The following is a 19,596-nucleotide window of genomic DNA, read 5'->3' as shown; positions in this document are numbered from 1 at the left end:
TTTTTTGTAGTAGCCCTCCCATAGCAAGCATTAGAGTAATGTTTTGTACTTTTCCAATTGATAGTTTCCTTACTTGTACTTTCTTGGCTGTAAGTGTAGCCCATGTGAGAGAGTACCTTTTTTCCCATTCTGTGATGTAGCTTGCTCTTTCTGTCATTATGTCTGAAAATAGAGCAATAATACAGTTATTGAAATAAAATAAAATATTTACATTACAATTATAATCAAAATACAAAGTTATTGTAATAATTTTCTATTTTTTACTTACATTTGTGCTCTTGCTTGTAATTGAGTCTTTATTTCCGGTTTTCCGATGGGGGTGTTGTAAAGTGGGTAAGGTGACTCCGCCTCTGTTGGGGGGAAAGGTTGTCTGACTTTTATTTCAAATGTTTGTGTAGTGGTAACTTGTTAGGACTGAGGAATTTTAGTCTTCTATTTAGCATTTAAGAGTGACTTGTTATTTAGAAATGTTTTTAATTTACTTATTTTTCTTTGCCTTAGTGTGCCTTTTTTCAGGTATGTGATCCTTAGTGTCAGTTTTTATGTTTGTTTAATTTAATGGTTACTTATTTTAGAAGGTAGTTGTATGTATTCTATCACTTTTGTTTTCCGATTTTCTGTTGCAAACCTGGCTGAATATCACTGTCTTGCAGCATTCAGTTTTTGGTGTAGTAAGTAATCAGACTCTGTGTTCTTTTTATATTGTTAGTTTAATTGATAATATGATTTTCTTGTTACTTTGCCTTACAGTTTGTTGCATTTAGTTTTCATTAGTTGTATTTTTTTTCCAGTTCATGGAGAATGTTAATTATTGTTTGTTTGTTAATATTATATATATTGTATAAATATACACGTAAGTTGCGGCTGTTGAAATATTTTTCCAAGACAACACAGGCCACTACATCTTGTTCCAACATTAATGTAGACACTTTATCTGGTTTTCATGTCAATGAAGCGCCTGATTTAGTAGAAATTGGCAGGTTGGGTTGTTTGGATGATGTTAGCAATGATATAGGTGAAGACAATCACACTTTGACTGATATGGGATTTGTTACTAATAAGACCGTTGCCAGTAGGCTTAAGCCCTCCAGCAGATTTAATCCTCAATTACCGTCTGGTAATATGATTGATTTGTTCTATGAATTGGTAGTTGATGACATTGATCGGTTTCGGAATGATTGGAAAAGGGTTAAAATGAAAAAAGCTCAAAGAGTGAATTTCTCAGCCTCAGATTGGAAAGATCTAAATGAGCTTAAATCCAATAACACAATTATCATCAAACCCTCCGATAAAGGAGGGAATATTGTTATTATGGATATTAATAGCTATATGAAGGAGGCTAATCATCAACTTTCCAATAAACAACATTATCAAAAACTAACTACTAATCCTACTAATGAATATCAAACCATCTACTGGGAGATGCTTGATAGCTGGCACACTAAAGGGCTAATTGACCAAAATGAATATCTTTATCTTAAAGTTTTGTTTCCTTGAATTCCCTGTATTTACTTTTTACCAAAGATTCATAAAAATACAAAACATCCTCCTGGTCGACCTATAGTGAGTATGAACTCATCCCTATTAGAGAATACCTCCCGTTTCTTGGACCTTTTCTTATGTCCTTTTGTCACCGAATTGCCGTCTTATCTTCGAGACACCAATGACTTTCTTGCTAAGATTCACAATGTTCCATGGCAACCCAACTATTTATTGGTAACCATGGATGTGACTGCATTATACACTTCCATCAAGCATGAATATGGTATTCAAGCATGTTGTCACTTCTTGGGTACTCGTAAAATTGAATTTCTTCAACATACTAACATGCTAACTAGCATGTTAAGATTTTGCCTCACCCACAATGCCTTTCTATTTGACAATCATATTACTTGCAGAAACAAGGGACTGCAATGGGAGCTTCATTTGCTCCCACGTACGCCAACCTTTACATGGGCTGGTGGGAAAAGGAGATAGCTTGGTCTGACTCTAATAGTAAATACATGGAACAAGTGATACTATGGGTCAGATATATTGATGATCTCTTTCTTATCTGGGATGGTGACGAGATTTCTCTCAAACAATATGTTGATATCTTGAATAACAATGAGCTGAACATTCACTTAGACTTGAAATATAGTGCACAAACTATAGAATTTCTTGATGTCCAGATCTCTATTGAAAAAGATGTCTTACAGACAACCATTTTTCGTAAACCAACAGCCTGTAATTCAATCTTGCATGGCAATAGTGGTCATCCAAAAGCTTTGAAGTGGAGTATTCCATAAAGTCAATTTTTACGGGCTCGTAGAATCTGTTCTAATGATGATTGCTTCAAGACTGAAATCATGACGATGACACAGAGATTTTTAGAGAGAGGATATCCTTTGAAGATTCTTAAAGATGCACACTTGAGGGTCTTGAATATGTCTCGAGAAAAATTGCTTTTCAAGCCTGATAACATTCATAATCAAGATCAAAATAAGGTATCATCACCTAGACTGTTCTTAGAGTTTAACTCTCAACATTCATATTTAAATAATATCATACAGAAAAATTGGCATGTTTTGAGACATGATTCTGCAATTAAGGACAGTATAGGTTCACATCCATGTATCACATATCGCAAAACTCAATCTTTATGTAACCATCTTACCAGAAGCCTATTTCAGAGTCCCAAATCTAATATGTTGTGGTTGGCTAAAAAAAGCTTGGGCTTTTGGAAATGTGGACATTGTAAATCTTGTTTGTATGCACAGAATACTCAGACATACACCACGTTTGAAGGAAAAATTTGTGACATAACTGATCGTATCACATGCGAAACTGAATATGTTGTATATGTCATTGAATGTGGGTGTCGCAAAAAATATGTGGGCAGTACCATTCATAAACTGAAAGTCAGGTTCCTGCAACATCTTAGAGCCATTAAGAATCATGATCCATCTTATCCTTTAGCTAAACACTTTTGGGATGTACATGAAGGTAACTGCAGTTCCCTAGCATTTTATGGTGTTAAAACCATTGCGGCCCATCCCCGAGGAGGCAATAGAATTGCACATTTGAGACAAATGGAGTCCAAAATTATTTTACTTTTAGGTACAGAACACCCTTGGGGTCACAACTTGGACGCAGCGCTTCATGTTCATCTGTAAGCTTTTAGATTTCCCCACACAGATATATAAATTTTTTCACATTTTTTCACACATAGATTTTGTCCAATAGAAAACATGAAATGAAACTGATGACTTTTTTAGAATATTGTGTTTTGTTAGGATCCTTACTGATTGACTTTATTATTATTGTTATTATTATCATTATTATTAGCATGTTGCCGGATTGAAACTTAGTGTATTTTGGTAATAATTTTTTATTAATATTTTACTCACTTTTAGGGTGTTATACTCATCTATTTTATTCTTATACTGTTGCATAGGTCTTTGGGGAGGATAGCGGCGCACAAATACACTCTACTGTTGCTGAATTTGTGGGGTTTATTTACAATTTCCTAACCGATAACAATTTTACCTATGATATGGATCTATTAATTAATCTCTTCAGATTCCTTTTAGAATATATTAATTTATAGGACTATGACTAATTTAATGAATTATGATGATGAATATCCATTTATATATTTATTCTACGTTGAAATCCCTTTTACCTGTATTTTATTTTTTATTTTTAGAATTGACTGAATTTACTCTATTTATTTGTCATCATTTGTTATCTATTTATAGCCTGTATATGGAGTGGATGTATTGCAATCAATTGGCAGTACATATATTTATATATTTATATATTTATATAATTAATTAATTACATTTATATATCAGGCTTTTAAAATTAAAATTAAAATTATTAGGTATAAGTGGGCAATATGTGGACATCAAGAGTAAAAGGAAAAAGGAAAAATGAAAATTGAAAAAGAGAAAGAGAGAAAAAAATAGCATACATGGGATTTGTTTTGTATTCAAGAATTGTAGACTGTGATTACAATTAATTTTTAGTGTTCACAGGTGACCAGACTATATTTTTGATAATGTATTATAATATGAGAGAAATATATAATGTCACATTTTTAGTTCATAGTTTATTTCAAAGCATGCACAGGATTAGGAGTTTCTAATTTTTAAGTTAAAATTGTGACGTTACAAAATGGCCGCTCCACCTGCACTTCTCTTGAGCTATGCAATGAACAACAAAGAAGGACTATATGGTTTAAATAGTTGAGTGTAAAATGTCTGCCAATGTCCTGTTGAAGGCTTCGGCCGAAACGCGTAGACATTTGGTTGGGACAGCGTGTGTGTTTTCTGAATGGTGGGCACATTGTCGATTTTCTTTTTGTACTTTTTGTACCAACTTTTGCTGGTTTGATTTACCTGCAATCTAATCTTTTTTCAATAAATAGCAGCCGATGAATTTATCGATAAAAGTGTTTTTTTGAGTATTTTACCAGCTGCTATTGGATGATGTGCAGCCCTTGGTGTGCGATTTAAATGCACCATTTTTTCTGAATATATATATATATATATATGTGTATATATTTATATATACATATATGTCCCTTTTAGCATTCTTTTCGGTGCATTATTTATGTACATATTGTAATTTATTTTTGTTTAATGTTTATATTTTAGTATTTGTTGTAAATATATTTTTAAACAACATTTTAATGTATCACTATAAGTAAAATAGATATTATTAACTGCAGTTTTTGTTATCAATATTTGTGTTTTTATTAGGTAGCTATAGGGAGGCAATATTTTGTGAACAATATTTATTTTCTGATTTCTTTTGTGTCAATATAGTTATAATCAATATTATGTCATTGAGTCTCCTCCTTTTCCTCAACTGTAGGAAGCCATCAATGTTGCTTTGCATTTGGGAATGCTATCCAAGTGGAATAGTTGAAGAACAGTTTACTACAAACAAAACTCATGTCAGGCTTGAATAACCAGAATACTAGGACAGTACTTAGACTGCAATCCATTGCAGATGTAACTTCAACTGCAACTTTTGATAAGAACTTGAGAGAAAGATGCGTAAAGTTAAGAATCACTCACGTTCATTTTTTTATTTGTTTATATTTATCTTTATTTATGAATTACAAATCCAATACATAACTCTAAAATGCTATTAGCAGTAGGTGCATTCACACCCAGATTCATCAGGAAGCCATCCATGAGAGAATAAAAAAACATATATTACCCACACAAACACATGTAACAGACTGAGTGGATAGCTAAAATTGAATAAAGAAGTATAGAACAGAATCATTTTAGACTACAAGGAGAGGGTGGGATTGAGGGATTGTGGTAAAGAGATTAATCTGTTAATAAAGTGGTTTCTAAATTAAAGGAGGACATGAAAATGGGAAAACTTAGCAAACATCTAAGACAAACAGAATAGCAATTGACCCATGACGTTTTGCTTAGAGCTGTAATATCCTGATACAATTCCCAAATGTAATTATACTGGGACATACCTCTATATCTGGAGTAAGAGCATGGTGATTTAGTGTACATTGAGAAGAGGTCAAATTAGGAATTGAGGCATGAGGGTCAATGGAAATAATGCAAGAAGTATTTTGTTCTCCAGTTAATTCCTTCCTGCTTTCATAGGCAAGCTCCATTTGATGTTATACACAAAAGAATAGGCCAGGTTACAGCAACAAATTTATCCCATAGATACAAATACATGTTGGAAGGTATTGCCAAGAGCTGGAAAGGTCTCCTCTTCTTGCTCTGGTAGTCCTCCGCTGTCTTTCAGTTGCTAGCCTTGGGGAATATCACAGATTTACTAATATTACTGAAGTATTGATATCAATATGATAGTTGCAGTCTTGCGTAAAACAGCAGGCACAATGTTTGGTATAGAGACCTGGACTGTCAGTTTTTTCGACCTGGCTTTTCCACAGTGGTTTGAAAAAAAATTTCAGGGCTTGTTTCCAAGCTGGCCCTGTTGGAACTAGTCCACCACAACACAAATTCAGAAAAACAACATAACAAAAAATAATGCATCTCTGTCAGATTCTGCCACCACATTGTCACCAATGTGGGGAATAATATAAGGGACACTCTGCCGTACCTTAGAAAGATATTTCAGGTCACCAACGAGGTCCATAATCATATGGGGGATAGAGGCCAAAGGCCACGTTTCTTTATAAGGTTATGGAAATCTCAGGTGACGTTCAATATCATTATCATGTATGCCAGTTGTTACTTTATCCCATATAATAGGTGGTCACACCATTAGCTTTCACCCAAACCACTTAAAACCTTGGTAAACCCACGTAAAACCCTGGTGCGTAGGTCTTTCATATGAAAGAGTAAGCATGTTTGCAAACATAAAGAATAAAAATAAAACCTCTAGTCCAAAGTTAAACAGATAACCTGTTATTTATTTGTTACAAAGAGATATTAAAAACAGTTCAGTTGAAGTGAGGTTGTGTTTTTCTAAACCAAAAAGCTACCCTAGCTCAGAATGTCTAGAAACATGCAGAAAGATTCTAGATTTTTTCTAACTATCTAACTGCAAAAGCTAAACGTGTTCTCCCTGTTTGTCATTGTAAACTACAAAACTAGAGCAGAAGAAAATCAATGTGACATTGCTTTAAACAGCTGCTTCAATTATGCTCAGTGCCCTGACCTGCCTTTCACCTCTGCTGCTGGCTCTAGCAGCAGGGATTGTGACATCAGAATTCGACTGTATCAAGTTTTTACAATGGTTCTTTATAAACAGCGACTGGATGTCTCACAAATTGCAGATCACAAAGAAATTACAGACTGGCCTTTATTCGTGGATTACATAATCCCATGTATTATAACTATCATAATTATTATCTTGCATTTCTACTTTCTGTTAAAAACAGTGTACTGCTAACCTGTTCCTCACTTCCCTGCAGCTGATCAGGAGGTGCAGGTCACAGAATCCAGCTCAGCGCCCCACTTTCGAGCAGGTGAAGAAGCAGTTATACAAGATGAATCCGAACAAAGTTAGTCCTGTGGACATGATGATGAACCTGGTAAGCTATGTTGCAAAATCTTGTTTATTGAGTAATTTTTAGACCCTAATGTAGACAGAGCAAACATGTTGTCAGCACACGTCAATACCTATATATAGTTATGCAAGTGTGTTAACTAAACCTCCTGTGAAACCCAACCAAAACCGAGTCAGCATCCATTCTGAGGATGAAGACTTCATGTACTATAAAAAGGAATATAGAAAATCTTTCAAGTTCTAGACTTTGCAATACAGAATGCCAAACAATAATGATACCTTAGACCCTAAATCTATTCTAAATTGATGTTTACAGCATAGCACTGTTTTAGTGGCAGTAGCAGTCTTAAAATCTGTAACAATGGTGGTGCACTGTCACAGCCTCACAGGGAAAATTACAATAGGCTGGCCTATTGCTGACTGATGCATCTATTTTATAACTCGTAGTGCAAATCAGATTAGATCTTGGGGGAAATGACTCTATATCACATTCCTTCTCCATCCTGCTCACACATGTAGGAGAAACACAGGCCCACTATCAGTAAAGCAGCAGGTGCTACGGCACGAAGACCCAGAAGCCGGAGGAGCCCACTGAACCCTGAATATTGCAATACTATACTGCCATACTAGGAGTGGGGGTGCCACTTTTCCTTGCTTGCACTAGGGCCCATGAACCCCATGCTACACCACTGAGAAGGAAAGTGGTTGGCTCCTTGCAAACTATGCAGTTATTGTTTGTTCCACACCATTCCTCTTTGAGAAAATTCCATAGTGAAGCTCATAGGAAGTAGAGGTGTTAACAGCACTCATATACACATTTTTCTAATGGGATGGTTAGTAACAGTGGCTGGAGAATGAGTAGTGGTGGTGTTGGTGTGCCTGCAAAATTTGGTGAAGATGTGTGAAGCTCCAGTAAAAGGCAGTATGCAGTTCAATGTATTCCATAAAGAAGATACTTCTTTTTATTGGGAGTCAGTGAATTGTTCTTAGTGTTCCAGATATGTTACTTACTATGACCAGAGTATTAGTCCACAGTTCTGGTTTAATTGCAATTTGAAAGTCAAACTTCATTCCTGTGAACTCACTGTGGGTTTATTGTAGAGTGGGATATACTGGAGGTATTCCATTTCCTGTACTCATAATTACATTTGTGTGTTTTTATGACTGCTCCCTTTCTGATCTGATGCACCAATCCTTTACCTATGTTAAATGGGTGCCTTACATTATGGCAGTGGTTGGTGATGGTTTCAAGGTAGAAGAGGGGTGCAGTTAAAGCAGGTAGAAATAACATGTGCAGGAGGGTAGGAAAGAGCAGAAGGAACAGAAGGTGGGAGAGACTAGTCAACTGAAGATAGGAATGGGAGCAGAGTGGGAGAGAAAGGTAAGGTGGGTGACTGAGGAGGGAAAAGATCAGAAGGGAGAAAAGTAAAGAGAGCAGGTGCAGTGGGAGGGGAAGGTGTGGGAGCAGAGCGGAGAGGAGAGGAACTCAGCAAAGCTCAGGGGGGTAGGAGAGAGGCAGGAATAAGAGCAGTCATTGGAGAATAAAGTCATGAGAGAAAGCAACAGGTGCACATGAAAAGGTCAGATGCTCTAGGAGCCCTCTGTTTGGCTAATGGAGAAGAGAGTGACAATATTGCCAGAGGGGAGAGAAAGAGGGGAAGGAATGGAAGGTAAAGCAGAAGATGAATTGAGTCTTGGGAGAAAGGAATTTGAGTTTGCATTTTTTAATAAGTGCAGGCTCTCACAAGAAAGTATCTAGCCACTAATGTTATTACTTGTCAGTTGACACCAAAGAGATTACAGTAGGATGGTAACATTTATATCCAATAAACAGAACTTTAGTTCTTTTCAGAATCTCACAAGAGATGTTTTCTTTCTTAGATTTTAGGACATACTGTACCCAGACGTTGGCCAGCACCACAGAAAAGGTTCTTACTCCTTGCATGATGCACTTGAAATTTGGAACTTTCAGAAAACAGGTGCCATTAGATATCAAGTTACAGTTTACTGTATAGAAAGAGAACTTTTTTGAGGGAGGATTCGCAAGACAGTCATGAAGCAATTTATTCAAAAGATGGAAGGACAGATTTACAGTTTGGCGGATGGGTTATTCTGTCACAAACATGCCAGATAACCAATCCGCCTTATTGGAAGTGCCATAGGCTATAATGTACATGTAATAAGGCAGACTATATATTGGTTACCTAAATTTAATTATTTGTGCAACCAAAAGCCAATGCAAATTCTTTAAGGTTAATAATTACTGGCCAGATGTACAAAGCCCTTTTGCATTTCTTAACGGTCCAAATCAGTATTTCAGGATGTTAAGAAATGTAAAGTGCCCTTTTCTGATGTACAAATGCCATTAGGAAATGGCAAATTGCGATTTCTACACTGTAGAAAACTAAATTTACGATCCCAAGAATAGGAAATCGCAAATAGGGATTACCTTTTTGCGATTCCTATTCTGATGTACAAAGCATTTCCTAAATGCGAATTGGGCATTTAGGAATTGCATTTACCATCTACTTAAAGTCGATAGTAACAATTTTAAAAAGCACCCCAAAATGCTTTTTTTAAATTGCAATAGAGCACACACGTCCATTGAGCATGTTTGTGCTCTACATGTGCACCACTATTTTTGGGGTGCACCAAGGGGATCTTTTGCCCATTCCCATCCTTGGTTTTGCATTTCCCAAATAGGAAATCGCTATTTGGGAAACACAAAACCGGCCCATTGACACAAATGCAATGGAATTCCTTATTTGCAATTTTCTAATAGCAATACCTACTTTGTAGGAATAGCTATCAGGAAATCGTTATCTCTGTGCATAGCATTTTGCATTTACTAAATAGCGATTTCTATGAAGTCGCTATTTAGGAAATACAAAATTGCATTTTAGTACATCTGGGCCATAGATTCATATTTCTTCTGGTCAAACACTAATGTTGCTGCTGCTTTTTTAATCAACTGAAGTTTCTCTTTTGATTTTAATAGAAGATCCTAAGACGGTGCAAGTGATTTTACTAGAAGATCCTAATACAGTGAACTCACAAGTCATAAAGGCAGGTCGTGATTGCTGAATTTAATTGAGCTTACATTGTGAGTGGTGTATCAAATTTATCACTCAGATTCTGCACCTTTTGTAATGGACTAGGGGCCTGATACACAAAGGTAAACTTAAATCAAAAGTCTAAGTTTAGACAAAAGTCTAAGCATAGACTAAAAGTCTAACTTTACTTCTAGTAATGTTAGACATTGGATCTAAACTTAGACTTTTGGTCTAAACTTAGGGCCTGATTTAGATGTTGGTGGTTGCACCACCAAGCTGCGTCAGTGGCGGACCTGAAAAGACTGCAAAGTCAGCAGTCGTCCACCTGCCATATTTAGATGTATTGCGGCTGAGCCAAAGAGAGCTCTTCCTAGCCGTCAGGCTGGTGGGTTCCTGCTGGCTGTATTTAGATGTTACATTCAGACAGGTGGTGTACTGGATGTAGTTTGCTGATGAGGGAGGACATCGCAGGACCCATTGGACATTGGACAATGCCAGTGGGCATGGAATAGAGATAAGTGCCAGTGGTCATGGAATAGAGATAAGTTACATACACACACACTCCACCCTTCACATATGTGTCCCACTGCATCACACGAGACAACCACAACAACTACACACTCTTCTACACAAACACACACACACACAAGCACAACTATAGACATTACAACAGCGACTGCCACACAACAACATGCGCCTCGGCACGCCTCATCCTAGACATCCCCCGCCACTGCCACATCACAGACCACTTGAAAAACCTGCACTGCACAACACCGGACAAGAATACCTCAACAGACGACTCTCCTTCTATACCCCGACCCGTCATCTCTGCTCCGCCGGCTTCGCCCTCGCAACCATCACATGCGTCCGCAGAACTACAACCGGTAGTAGATCATTCTTGCACCTCGCCGCCAAAAAGTGGACACTCTTCCCACCCACCTGCGCCAGACCAAAGACCTCCTTACCTTCAGGAAACTTCTCAAGACCTGGCTGTTCGAGTAGTAGTAGCACCATTCCCACCCCCTTTTCCTCCCTCTTCTCCTCAGCGCCTTGAGACCCTCATGGATGAGTAGTGCGCTTTACAAATTCCTTGACTGATTGATTGATTGATTGATTAAGTTCTGCATGCAGCAACACAAAACACAACCCCACATACACAACAACATTCATATCATATACAAGTAACACACATGCAGACACAACCACATCACCCACTACACCTCTTACCACCTCTTGTAGCCAATTGTGTTGCAAACACATATAAATGTACTGACTCACACACAGAACTCAAGTACAACACGACAGGTACAGGTCCCCTTGCAATGTGCATACATCTGTGCAGTTGACAAGTGTGACTGTATTGTCATTCTGCTGCCAGCATTCATTCGGCAATCAATACTGATGCCATAATGACAGTTGTGCATGTGTTCGATATGTGTTGTGTACCAGTGTGTCCCCATCCATGTCTGACCCACCTGTCTCCCTGATATGTCACAGTAATTAAAAAAAATACTGTAACATGTATATGTCTGCAGCGGTTCCATGCCTATGTGCAGTGCCCCCCCCAACATACAAAGCCAATGTGGATTGTCTACCTTTGTGTCCACTAGTGGGGAGTTGTGTTTTCTCCGGTATCCCATGGCAGCAGTGACAGAGGATCCTGTCCAGTCGTGTCCAGCTGGAAATGAAATTTGAACCTGGAGAAAAGGTGAGTTTTCACACCCCCAATCTGCCAAGTAAGAAATGGAGGTCGGACTGCCACTTTTTGCTTGGTGGCATGGCATACCCAAATCTGCTTAGCGGTAAGTATGGCTGGAGTCCTGCCGATAGCCACTATTTCCTATGGCGTTGTCGTGGCAGATGGGGATCCTAGGTGGAGTCGGTGGGTTTTGGACAGGTTAAAGTCTGAGGGACTGCCAACATCTAAATATGGTGGGCAGACCGTCAAGGCAGCGCACCGGTTTACAGTCAGAAAACCGAGGGAGGGACTGTTACCACCAACATCTAAATCAGGCCCTTTGGCTTTTGGTCTAAGTTTATGTTTGTGAATCTGGCCCTAGGTTTTGGCCTGGGTGATGTTGACCAGAACAACACACTGACAAGGGCCAGAGGGGGCCAAAGTATATGTCTTTTTTCCATACTGTAGGTAGTTTCTGGTCTTCTACTGTTGGAGGTTGGCCATACATTTACACAGTTCTTGCACCCTTGTGCTTGTGTGCAATGGGTATCATTAAGATATATAAAGACAGCTAGGCCATTGCATGGATTTATGGGGGCCAACAACACAATATATAAGTTAAATAATAATGGATAAAGTACTGACCCCTATGGCATTCGAGAAGTCAGCTTTTTGGCTTTTGATGAGTGGAAATCCATAACCACTTGAGCAGTTCAGTTTGTCAAAAAAACTTTGCAGCTGTTAGTAAGCAGTACCCGTAATGCCAAAGCCCTCCAGTAGTCCCAGTAGCACCTGTTGGTCAACGGTATCAAAGTCCGCTGAGCATAATACATACTGCCGGAGCGCCTTTGTCTCCATGCATTCATGGATCATTAATACAGCCGTTACCATGCTCCCTATACTATGGCTGACACGAAGAACTGCCAGCATTGGATGAAGGAGCACTTGGTATTCTACAATTGTGTATAACATTAAACATCTCTTACTTAAGTAGTTTTGCCATGAATGGTAGTTGCGGAAATTCGTCTAAAATGTTCTACTTGATCTGGGCCTAGAGACAGTTTCTTTAATAATGGATGAATGTGTTTCCTTTTTTATTTTCCCAGGACACAACCAGGTTCTAATACGGAGTTTATGATAGCTTGGCCATGTTGATGTGCATTAATACTCTTTTGATGTTTCTCAGGTATCATATCTGCTCCTGATCTCATTGGCATTTTACTCCTTATCATGGCCTAGCACTTGAGAAAGGTAAGGAAGAGCAAATTGTTCTAGAAGAATAAGAACAGTAGAAGACCTATGTGGAGTGATTGAGGGAGATGGGAGAGGGTAAAGGATGAAAGAGGTGCAAAGAGAAGAAGGGAGAATGCGGTATTGCAGAAGGGACAGAGAGGAGAGACAGAGAGAGGTAAAATAAGGTCAGGGAGAGAGGGAGGAAATATACAGGTAAATGGGTTCAGGAAGGATGGGGTAGAAGGAAAGGAAAATGGGCAAGGTTAGGATGAGAGGGAAGTAATGGGACCAGAATCCCAAGATAAGGGAATGAGAGATGGGAAGGAGTATAGGTAACAGGAGAAGGGAAAGAACAAGAAAACAGTACAAAGAAGGAAAACGGATGGCAGAACTTTGAGAGCAGAGAAGACATAAGGCAGGGGAGGAATTTAAATAGAGCTTAGCAGCAGGGCAGTAAGAGTTCGCCTTATTAGCATGTAGGGTGCCAGTCTCCAGGGAGATGGCGTAGATGATAGGTAGGAAGATGGTATGGCTGTGAGAATCTTTAACGTAGATCCACAACACCTGGCCTTCTGCAATCCCTAGGTGACCTGCCATTGAATACAGAGACTTGCCTACAACTCTGTCAGTGCATGTCATGCTTGTTCTGCAGACCAACCTACTATTCAAGGCTGGGGCCTACACACAGCTCTGCCAATGTACCATAACTCTTTCCTAAAATATGCTCTCCTGATTAGTAGCAGAAAGGAATAAGGTGTACAAAGGGAGGCAGGGGAATGGCAGAAGGGAGAGCAGGCACAGAGAGACTGGAGGTGTGAGGAAGAGGAGTGGGAGCTGAAGGGGGGTCCGAGTGCTGAAGAACGGTTGTAGGAGACTGGTCCTGTATGTAATGTGCAAAGTTAGGCACACTGCAGGGGGTCCAGGCAATCACACATTGGTTTACAGGGGTAAAACTAGATCACCTAATTCTCAAATTTTTAAGGTAGCTTGGGCGAGCAGTTAGGCCAGTCTTGGAGAAGTACAAAGCATTTGTTGTACTCATAGTATCAATCTTGCCACTCACGCACAAAAAGGAATAACTTGGGACCAATTTATAAAGATGCTTCCGATTTTTAAGTAGTTTTTAAGACTAAGATTATCAAAATTGGTTAAGTCGTTTTTGATATATGGATTTTTGAAGTTTAATAAAAAATAGTTTTTTGTGAGTAACTACGCACCATGAGAATCAATGGAAAGTCACTTTTAAAAATACACAGAAAATCACACAGATGCTTTACCGTTTTCTTCTTTTGAAGGTTGGTCGAGGTCATTGGTGGGCACACTGTGCCAGCTGGAGATGTTTGGGTGGCTCCCGGTTCCGGCGGGAGCAGTGGTGAAAGGTCTCCGGAGCTGATGCAGGGCCACTGCAGGGGACCACTTGGCAAAGGTCTGTGGAGGTAAGTTTAGAGGTGGTACTTGGCATCCCTTTCGACTGTCGAGGTTGCAAGGGGTGAGGGACCCTTAGGGCACAGCAGGTTCTTTGTTGTAAGGCACAGTGCGGCTGGGTACAGAGCGAATCGGTGAGCCAGGAGCTGTGCACAACTATGCCCTTTGAATCTGGAGGTAAGTCGGTTCAAGGGTAGTTTGCAGGACCACGAGGGCACTCTGGTTGGAGGTCCAGGGTGTTCCTGAAGTCTCTTGACAAGGGCTTCCTCCTGGTCCTTTTTCAGCCCCCAGTGGGCTGGTTTTCCTGGTGTCAGATGTCAGCTGACCAATACCTAGGGTATTGGCACGGTTCAACCACTGGAGGGCGCAGTGTCATTGAACTTGGTACACTTACAGGATTTGTCCTTGCAGTTGTTGGTGTTTTGTCAGGTCCAGCTGCAACTTCTAGTTTGGGAGTTAGCAGCTGGTCAATGAACTGACCCTCACTGGTTTGCTCGTTTCTTCTTGTTGCAGAGTGGTACCTCCACTCTGGAGTGAGCTCTTGGGTGATCTTCAAAGTCTGGAGGTCCTCTGGGGTTCTTTAGAGCATTTCCAGTTGTCCAGCAACTCCTCAGTGGCAATTGTTGAGTACTGGGTGCAGCAGGCAGGGGTTGGCACCTTTTCTTTGTGCAGCAGGGACACAGTTCCCATGCCTTGGATCTTCTTGGTGCTGGACTTCTTTTTGTCCATCAAATCTAGGGATGCCCACTAAATACTGAATTTAGTGGGTGTTTTAGGGGGAACCTGATAGTGTCCAATAGGACACTTACCTTTGGGTGGCTACACCTACTACAGTGACCACTTCCTGTGGGAAGAGTCACTTCCCTATCCCTGATTGACTATTTTCCTCCCATCTAAGATGGAGGAAAATGAAATGGAGTTTCCATCTCAGAGGCAACACCTTAGGGGTGGTGCATGCCAGGTGGGGCCACTCCTCCTACCCTTTGTGTAGTTTCCCACCAATTGTGGGGGTTTGCAAAGGGGTTGACAATCTGCTACTAGCAGCAGGCTCGGGTCAAGTTTCAAAGGCGGTAAGCCCTTTGAAGCTCGCTGCCAGGGCAGTGCACATTCCTGAGGAAGGGGGTGTTAGCACCTCCACCCAGGAAGGGCATTGTTCTACAAACCAGAGAGACAGACCTATCCCCCAAGGTTTACATATTGGGTGTCTGGAGGTGGAAGGCTGGATAGAACCAGTCAGCAACCATGCCAGGGTAGTTAACTTTTGTAGAAACACCCCTAAGGCGACCCCTCAGTACATTTAGGGATAAATCCAATACAGGTACCAGTTTGGATTTATCTTTCTGAGTTGTTTGATACCAAACAACCCAGGGTTCACAGTGGCCATCATGTACCTGGGAAACCCGGGTGGACCAGAGTCCAGCACATGAATTAAAATGGTTGCTCTGTTCACTCACTATGTCCCAGGTCTGGCAAGGGCACAGTGGGGGCATATTGCTCATGCAGCTATGCCCTCATATATAATGTGGTGCACCCTGCATTAGGGCTGTAAGGCCTGCCAGAGGGGTGATTACCCACAGTATACCCATAGTATATTCAGTGTATGGTGGACAGAGCACACAGCCAGTGTGCCATGTCGAGTTTGTGTTTTAGGTTTGCACCAGTACACCCAGCCTGCAATGGCAGTGCTGGGGCATCTGCATGCATGGCCCTGGAGGGTGGCACAATCAGTGCTGCTGCCCTCAGAGGCCCACCCTTAACACCCCATGCCCTGGGTACCTAAGCACCTTTTACTAGGGACTTATAGTGGTAGCTAAAGGTGTATCCAATTGTACCAATGCATCACAGCAGTTTTAGGGAAAGAGCTCTGGCCCAGGGAACCTGGTTAGCAGGGGTCCTGGGCACTACAAGTTCTAGGCTACATCACACATCAGGCAAAACTTGGGGCTAACCATGTCAAGAAGATGCCTTTTCTCACAATTGTCTAAGGAGAAAGGTGAGTGAAAGGAGTGCAAAAGAGAGAAAGGGACAGCACTGGCATTGCATCTTTATTGTGTCCTGCAGTACACTAAGCTAATCATGCACTGAGACTAACATTCAGCTCTGCCAATGCAACTCAAACAGTACCTGCAATATCCCCTGCAATCTTGCTCTCCAAAACACCCAACTGTGCCAGTACACCCCAACCATGACCTGAAGCACAGCCTGGTGTTACAAACTGGGACCCATTCACAGCTAGCCAGTGCAAACCCATCCCGATCCTGGAGCTCTCTTGCTTGTCCTGTACTGAGATTCACACACAACTCTGACAATGTACCTCAGTGCTGTACAGCACCGCCACCTGCTATTACTGCACTGTGAGACACACAGCTCTTATGCTGCACCTCACCACTGCCTTACAGCAAACCATGACAATCTGCACAGAGGCACATATTGCTCGGCCAGTGCAGCTCAACTCTGTTCTTCAATACACACTGCTAATCCTGCACTGAGACTTGCCCAACGCTCTGTCAATGCACTTCAATGTGTTCTGCAGCACACCCTGCTAACCATACAATAATACTCCGATACAGTCCTGACAATGCACCTCATACCTTACCTGATGTATCCTGTGCCTGCAGAATAATAGCCTTTTATTGGAGGCGCAAACTTACTTGTAACTTTCATTACTCTGATTCCCGAATTCTCATCCCAGAACTCCCCACAACCTACTTCCTCCCAACCTCCCTCTATATAGTCTTAGATCCTGCTTCTTTTTAGCTGGTCATACTTGCCAGCGGGGTTGTGAGGGAGTCTCTTCTTTGTGATAGTGTGTATAGATACAAAGAAGGGATATAAGGGATGAGGAAAGGGATTTATGGGGCAATGTAGTACTAACTTAGAAACCTCAACCTTACAACCTTATATCTCTGTGCTTTATTAAAACATACTTCCACCAGGGTGGTCCTTTGTCTTAGGCCCACTGCAATTATGAGATTAAGGCTTTCTTAAAGATTTGCCAAATTTTTCGAATACATCATGTGTACATAATTTGTAAATTTTAACAGACAAATTGGTTTTGATCTCAAATGGATCAAAAGTTAAATGTGGTGACGTTTTGCAATGTAGTGGAAGCCACTTCGCAAAGGTTGACCTATCAATTTTCTGTTGCTTATTGCTGCAGTTGGGTGTTAAACTTGAACTAATGAAGTGAAAAGTTTGCCCAGACAGTTTTAACTTGTGTACGAAAATGATAAAATAATGAATTAATGCTACCACAAAATGCTCTGCAATACGCCACCTGAATTGATTTATCAAGACCACACCATTTATTCAGTATTGCCACACAATTTAGTGTTCCCCTATCTCATAATTCTAGGGACCCTGGTCTTTGTGCTTTTTGACTCTATATATGTAGCAGGTATTGAGTGATAACCAGGTTAAGATTTTTGTTAGAGCCGTCTCTTGTGTGAGTTAAGTTCCTCGTATATAGGGTGGCGACCCTGCCAAAGTTTTTCTCCGTTCACACGTGCTACTTCAGCATTTCACTCGAGGCCCCGACCTTCTGTTTGTATCATCGGGCATTTCTCCGAGTCGCTGGGGACTTTGAAGGCCATTTTTTTGCTGCTGACACCTGTTACTTTCTCCCACTTAACTAGAGCAGGCATGAGGCGGGCTTCAGAAGGGAGAGGGAGGAAAGAGAGAGATGAGAGCGAACAGAAAGGGAGAGGGGCTGGTTTGAACATTTTTGTGAGGGCTGCTTTTGATTCCCAATCCAGGGCTTTTTCCTCCACATTCGAACGCCCAGTTTCAGGGGCGTAGTTTGGTCAGTAAGATTGACGGGCGTGAACGTCAGATTTTCCAACAGTCACGATTCCTTATAATGTTGAAATTCATTATACTACTAGCAGGGGGCATGAGACGGGCTTTGGGGTACTGAAAAAGGAGAGGAATGTGGATTGGTAAGAGTACTAAGGGCAAGATTTACAACAAACTGGTGCAGCCCCAGGCTGCACCAAAATCAGCAGCGTCACGCTGTGCCAGTTTTGACATGTAGGGATGCGCCCTAATTACAAGAATAAGGTGCACCCCTGCATTTCCCCCTGCGTCAGTGCTAAATTTTGCTGCCAGTGCCAATGCAAGCATCCTTCCACCACAGTGCAAGGGTGTCTGCGTTGAGGGGATTGATTGTTTAAAGGGACACCTTCCGGCACATAAACAATCTACAATGGCGATTTGGCACTTCTATGTGTTTTGTATAATGCAGCACACATAGAAGTACCAAACACAATTTTTGAATGATTGTTTATGTGTACCTAAACAATCATTCATGACCATTTTGCTCGTTGTGTGTGCTGCAGGATGCAGCGCACATAGAAAAAGGAAAAATGAGGGGAAATGAAAGCATTTCTCCTCATTGCACCGTGCGAACACCACCCCATAGATGGCGTTACTTTTTGGTGTTTCCACAGCTTTTATAGATTCTTGTAAATCTGGGGCAGCATCAAAAGCAATAGGTGATGCGCCCACAGCAACACCCATTGCATGCACCTCTGCCACCGAAAACTGCATCGGGGGCATGTTTAAAAGGTGTAGTTAAGCCACAAAAAGCGGATTAGTGCCGCCTTGTAAATATGCGTAGTGCACAGTGCCACTGGAGTGTAACAAAAAGTGATGCTCCAATGGTGCTATGGGGCTTGTAAATATGCCCCTAAGTGAGCCAAAACACAATGGCCCAGATTTAAGAGGGCTTAGCATATCCATGCGCCACATTAGCATAATTGTTTTAATGCTAATGTGGCCCAATGAGGCCAAAATTGCTGTGCCAGATTTACAAAGTGACGCAATGCATGCATTGCGCCACATTGTAACCCCTTCCGCCACATTATGCCTGCACCAGGCATAATGTATGCAAAGGGGGAGAAAAAATGGCGCAAAAAAATCTAAAAGATTTCTTTGCTCCCTTTTTTTCAGCATTTTTTACGCCTGCTCAGAGCAGGCGTTAAAAGGGGGCACACCCTTGTACTGTTCAGGGTTAGCACCAACATTTTCGCTCTAACCCTGAACAGTACATCAGTAGTGTACATTTTTTTTGATGCTATTGCCCCCTACCCTGCGCCATGGTGCGCCATATTTTAAATACGGTGCACAAATGGTGGTGGTAGGGGGGCACTGGGTGCAGCACCACTTTTCTTAAATCTGCCCCAATAGTTTGTAAACTAACATAAT

At 40.9% G+C, this 19,596-nt stretch overlaps 1 protein-coding gene across 1 annotated transcript in view; it reads left to right on the top strand.

Annotated features, from left to right (window-relative positions):
- LOC138295562 (atrial natriuretic peptide receptor 1-like) overlaps window positions 1-19,596 on the top strand; it is a 219,037-nt gene that overhangs the window by 24,594 nt on the left and 174,847 nt on the right. The window contains exon 2 of the mRNA XM_069233935.1: window positions 6,908-7,027. Coding sequence (XP_069090036.1) covers window positions 6,983-7,027 — 45 coding nt within the window. The 5' untranslated portion in view covers window positions 6,908-6,982. The remainder of the gene's footprint in view (window positions 1-6,907; window positions 7,028-19,596) is intronic.

The sequence above is a fragment of the Pleurodeles waltl genome, chromosome 1_2 (genome assembly GCF_031143425.1).
Source record: "Pleurodeles waltl isolate 20211129_DDA chromosome 1_2, aPleWal1.hap1.20221129, whole genome shotgun sequence".
Lineage (NCBI taxonomy): Eukaryota > Metazoa > Chordata > Amphibia > Caudata > Salamandridae > Pleurodeles > Pleurodeles waltl.
The sequence above is the reverse complement of the archived record's forward strand: the minus strand, read 5'-3'. Positions and strand labels throughout refer to the sequence as shown.